Source organism: Cucurbita moschata, unplaced genomic scaffold (assembly GCF_002738365.1).
Source record: "Cucurbita moschata cultivar Rifu unplaced genomic scaffold, Cmos_1.0 Cmo_Scf00498, whole genome shotgun sequence".
NCBI classification, from domain to species: Eukaryota; Viridiplantae; Streptophyta; class Magnoliopsida; order Cucurbitales; family Cucurbitaceae; genus Cucurbita; species Cucurbita moschata.
The window spans coordinates 1-6307 of NW_019269014.1; the positions used below are offsets into that span (position 1 = coordinate 1).

At 34.2% G+C, this 6307-nt stretch overlaps 1 protein-coding gene across 1 annotated transcript; it reads right to left on the reverse strand.

The window, feature by feature from the left end:
• Positions 1–3419: 3419 nt before the first annotated feature.
• On the reverse strand, positions 3420–3869 carry LOC111440599 (S-protein homolog 1-like). Its single transcript, XM_023077565.1, has one exon. It carries the CDS (start codon positions 3867–3869, stop codon positions 3420–3422), a length of 450 nt encoding a protein of 149 aa, XP_022933333.1.
• Between the last annotated feature and the right edge of the window lie 2438 nt (positions 3870–6307).

Genomic DNA, 6307 nt, shown 5'->3' on the forward strand with positions numbered 1-6307 from the left:
TCCTTAGAAACCTGAGAAAGACCGTGGTTACCTACCAAGATAAGGATGCAAAAAGAGACTACAAGTAAGCTGCTTACTGAGTATTTTTATACTCATTCCTTTCTGCTCTTTTTTTTTTTTACAGGTACCGGTCGAGGTGGAGGAGCGTTCGAGTAGCTATGCGGTCACAGAGGGGGTCGTTTCGGAGCGTTAGTCCCTTGTCGGTCTTTTAGAGTTCTTTGTCTGTTTTCATATTTGGAGTTTTATGTTTTTCATTTTACATTTGTAATTTCTTTTTATTAATTTTAAACAAAATTTTTCTCTATTTTGTTTTAATTAAATGGTATATTTACCTATTACTTTACTTTCCTTTTCTTTTATTTTTATTTGTCTTCGATTTCGTCTTTTTAGTCACGATTCGGTCTTTCGAAGCCTCGAAAGTCGGGTCGTGACATTTAGAGTCGTTAGAGATCTGGACTTTGGAAGTCACAACTGAGAAACTTGGAAATGTGAATCCATGACAAGACCGCCAAATCACCCTAATACGCGCACATGGACCCCTAAACACGACTAATATGCACGCATGGACCCCCAAACGAGCTCGTAAATGTACCCTCTAGACCTAGAATGTACTCTATTCTACCATACTTTCATAATATGTCACATTCACAATAGTACAATAAGTAAACATGAAATTAAAAAACCTAACATTTGTCATCATAACAACACGTCATAACATAATTTGCAAATATAGAAATCACAAGGGACGACACAAGAAAGGGCCACGGGGCATTCGCCACTCGTGCTTCAAACAATTCATCGAACCAAAACAGTAGTGAAGAAACTTTCCAAGGTAGCTAAGTTGAAGTCCCTAAATCATACTTGGAACTAGTTCAATTTTTCCCCTTGAAATCCAAGTAAACCTATGCGAGTTCACGACACCGAATTAGCACAGATCGAGCAAAATGAAATACGGATGAAAATCTAGAATACTGTTGACAAAATAGAAAAGAAAAATAAAAGGAAAATACAGGAACAAACAGAAAGAAAAAGGAGATATTTTTAAGCAAAACCGTTAACATAATAGAATAGAAAAGAAAAAAAAGGAAAAAAAAAAGAAGAAAGAAATACAGTAAGAAAATGTGGAGTAAGAATGGATTAAAAGAAAAGAAAGGGGAGATTTAAAGATTTAAATAAATATGGTTAATTTTAAAAACACAGATGAAATTTAATAGAGTAAATGGTAAAGATAATTAAAATGAACGAGAAGTGAAGTAGATGAAAAAGAGAAAATTTAATAGAGCAAAATGGAAGATTTAGTGAACATTAAAAGATAAAATCGAAGAAATATCATCTCAAGAAAGTCCATCAAATTCTTTCTAGTAACACTGTCTTCCCTCAAACAGTAATAATAGAAAATAAGATATTTAATGAAAATAGAATTATATGTATATATATAACCCTCCAAGACTCACATCACAGAGTCTCTAATGCACACATGAAGTCTAACACATTGACCATGATAAAATTTAGAGAATTGAAATGGATGTCATGGTTCATATAGGTTGATTTGAATACAAAGGACAAAATCGAACTTTCTTAATGATAAATTGGTGACACCAGCCTAAGCTAATCAGGTAAGTGGTCTTACTATCAGCATGGTTATATTTGATGCTGACATGTGTCCTGTGGTTCTGCACGTGTCATATATACTGATATGTGTGAATTGTTTATTGATCGATATGCTTATGATACGATATTGATATGTTATAATATGTGAATTGTATGATAATACTTATGGTACGATGTGTTTAATGATATGTTTGAGATATGATACGAGAAGGATGCATTGAACGTAATGTAATGATAGGAGTAAGATATGTTCATGAAATGTTAAGGTTAGGTTACGTATAGAAGTGCTATGGATATGAGAGATTGATAAAAACGATATGGTCACAATCGATTGATAAAAGAATATGGTTAGGTTATGGGTAGGAAGGGATAGGATTATGATAGATTGATAGAACGATAGCGTTAGGATACGTTCCTGTAACGATATGACTAAGGTACGTTCATGTAATGATATGACTGTGATAGGTAGGTATAAGAATGTCAAGACTATGATAAATTAGAGAACAATATGACCATGAAGTGTTTACGATACGATATGATTATGATACAACATGTGAGTGACGTGTATATATATATATATATATATTGTGATATGATATGAAAATGATATGAAATATGTTATGGTACGATAGGTATGAAATGTTACATCTTTCCATGTAAAGTTATTTGATGGATTATGTGATGTTCATCCATGTATATGTGATACATACATGAAGTATGTTCTTAAGGGAAGGAGAAAGGAAATAAAATAAATGTTATCTTATGAATAAAAGTCATGGGACCTCATGCATGCATGTATGTATGTCATGTGTATCAGGATACTTCCCCGTTATGTTATGCTAGTACGGATGCATACCTTCGATATTTATGTTCGACATGTTATCATGAAGACCTTTTCTTTTATGAGGGGTCCAGTGACGTGTGTTGCATTGTGTCCGACAAAGTCAGGCCTAAGGGGCACGTACACCAATCCCTCTGATGGGTCCACGTATGCGTACGTGGGCCGTGTGTAGAAAAGTACCATGCATCCCACTTTGCAAAGAATTAAAAAAAGCCTAAGGTCATGTTAAGGTTTAAAAGATAGGTCACAGTCATATATTGTGTGTGATTGCATTACTAAACCAATAATATAACCTTATATGATATAAGGTGTTTGGCTCACTAGTTGTGTTTGTATATCCCAACTGATTTTTGCCTGTATAAAAAATTAAATATTATTTTGTATCTAATTTTGGTGGTGTTTATCTTCATTTAAATTTAATTTTATCGAATTTTTATGTTTTATTTTACTTTTCTGTTTGCTTTTTTCATATTTTTAGTTTTGGTCCCAGATCCAAATTCTTGAAAATCGGACATCAAAGAAGATTGTGGAACTACAATATAATATGTGAAACTTTTAATAAGATATATGAAAATTAAAGGATTGTGCCTTCCATCCTATTTGAAAGTCGATGTGAAGATTGCAGTAACACGAGCCTTTAATACCTATTTTAGATTTTCTTATTCTAAACTATCTCTAAGATTTGTCAGTAAAAATCATTATTTTTTTTAGTTTTGATTTAAAAAGGATATTACAATTTTAAAAACTTATATTCTCATATAAATTTAATTTTTTTTTCATAATTTAAAATTTTGTAGAACAACAACACAGTTAATTATCAAATACATTTCCATACAAAAAAATAAAAGAAAATAAAGAAGAAAAAAAAGAAAAAGGAAACAACAACAACAAGATTTTATGTGTTATCCCATTATTTTTCATTTGTTTCTCAAGGATAATTCCACCAAAAGGAGATAATAGAGCTTCTCTATCTTTTATAGGTCCACTTGTGAATCAATTCATCAACATTAGCAAGAAAGTTTCTCAAGTAAATTCCATCATCTTTAGCCGTCCAAATACAAGTTCCTACAGTTCCATGTTTGCACCTGTCACGGAGCCATAAGTGCTGCGATTCAGGCCAAAAGCTTTCAAAAGAGACATATGCATCTGGCGTCTCCAACTTGCACCAAAAGAGGGTTGTTCCCCAAAAGTTAACCTTGAAGTTCCATTGGTAATCATCTCCATGATTAAGCAAATGATGATACCCCAAGTCATCGTCTTTAGACTGACAATGCACAAGCAACCCAAGTTTGCTTAGCCCGTTAACCACATGAATGTAATATCTAGAAGGTCCCGGTGGTGGTAACGCGACCCTTGGAACCTGAGCCCCAACTAGAGCCACCGTGAAAAGAAAGAAAACGACAATATTCTTTATCATTTCCTAATCAACCTTTAGTTTAACTACCAATTTGTGTTGGACATGTGAATAAATATACATACTTATAGTACAGGCAAGAAACTATGTAAATGCATGGTAGAAAAACTTAATCATTTAACTAATTTCAATTATGCAACACAATTTTATGGTTAATTTTGGGATAATTTTAGAGATTTATTAGATTTTCAATAACAAAATTCCTTGAATAGATAATAATAATATTTGATTTAAGTTGTTATTATCCCAAGAATAATAAATATTTCATTGGTTTTTAAAACACTTTCATATATTGGACAACAATATGAATACTTTCAGTAGAAAATACAAAATAGAGAGAGCAATTCATAGATTACATATGGGATAGCACCCAAGTTCAACAAGGTATTAAATACCTGATTTATTTTTTCAAGTTGAACTTTCAAACCTTTTACGAGGGCCTTAGAAATTTTAAAGTGAGGTAGAACAGATAAGTTCAAAAAATTCTAGAACTATAGTTTCGAATAGGAATTGCGCAAGACTTCTTTCGCAAGAATTACTCAATGCATTTTGGGAGAACCATTCTGGGGTTTTGATTTCACCATGTCACACCCTGAATTTCTAGGAAAAATTTTGCCAATCAATGTGTAAAAAATAAGAGGGAAACCAAAATGTGTATTAATATATGCCAAATTCATGTAATGAGGGAACGAGGAATGAGATACACGATTCCCTAGGTCCATAATTCCTCTGTTACCTCTAAACTCTAGAGTACCCTCTCGTCACGATTAAGCAACCTAATTGTAGTCTCTCATCGCATCCCTAACCTAGCAGGGAACCAATTGTTTACTTTTGGCTCTAGAGTTTCAACACTCTTGATACAAAGACCTGGGCAGAAAACTTATCCTTCGCAATGGTACAAGGTGGGGAACAACATGCAGAGTATTAGTCTCCTTGCATCCATGGGATTGTTAACTGGTGAATCCGTCCCACAGGCCATGAAGTAACCTAAGGTGAGGGGGTGCTACCCCTCGGTACATGCCACCTAAACAAGTTACTCACATGATCAACGGCCTCTCGTAGGACGGATCCTACGTGCAGGTAACTACTACCTAGCCTCGTGATTAATGTCCTAAAAACACGACGTGTCCACAATGCAGTGCAATCGATCTACCACTGAGTAGCAAGCCTTGGACACAGGATTGTCAGGCGTATGGCTAGTGTCGTAAATCGTAGGGGGAGCGTCTTGGAGAATAAATCAAGAACATAATAAATACCTAGAAAGTAACAAGAACAAGAGAAAGATCTAGGTCTAGAACATGGATCAAGATCCTGGTTCTAAGTACAAGAACCAAGAACCATGGTACTAAGGCCCTTAAAGGGTAACCAAGGTTTTAGAATCCACGGACCATGATCCTTAGAATAAATCACGATAAGAACCCCAAGTCAAGAAAAAGTGGGCATAAGTACTTACAATAAGAAACAAGAACAAGACAAGAAAGAGTGTGGCATCCTAGCATATCAACGACACGATTAAGAGCCTACAAGCAGGCTACATATTAAGTCTTTGTACTCATTCCTTATTCTCCATTTTTTTCAGGTAAGGAGCCGGTCGAAATCGGGAGTGGACTCTTGGGCAGGTGCCATAGACTAACCTCACCGGTCGTCCTCAACTCTTTTGTTTTAAAATGTTTTGAGTTCGTTTCTTATTTTGTGTTTAAAATATTGTCGTGCCCTAAATTACTAATGTGCGCACACTATTTTGTTATAATATTGTCTCACCCTCTGATCGCCCTTCACGATTCCATTGGTCTCAGACTTCTAAAGGTGTTCAATCCTAAGTCTCGACCCACCAATCTACGTGCTTACCCTAGACTTAACTCGATTCTGTTGCTTATTGATATGAACCAAGAGATATCGATCATATAATATGGTTCAATGAAGATGTGAAGAAAATATTATTGAAATTATTAAAAGATATTTCAATTCATGCCACATTGAGGAGGAATGAAGTTTCATGTTATAAATTTTGGGTGGATTACAATTTAGAGTAATTTAGAGTTATTGTATTTCATTAATGTATTTTAAGACTTTTATTTACCTTCGGTTACAATTACATAATGGTTAATTATGACTATTAAGTATGAATGTTACAACTCTTGGAATGCCTTTAATAGTTTCAGTTTCATTTTAAAGCTATATAAAGCATGTATGTTGTATTTGTAAGTAGACTTGGAAAATATAGTAAAAGGAGCATTTGTGCTTTTCTTTAGTCAATGGCTAAGTTTCTTTGAATTCTATATAGTTTAGGTTGCATGTAGAATCATTCGAGCTCGACATGATCAATCTTGCTTGTGGAGTGATTTCAATCTCAATCAAGTGTTCTTCCCTTGAGATATTTGATCAACAAGAATCATTCAAGCTAGACATGATCGATCTTGCTTGTGGAGAGATTCGAATCT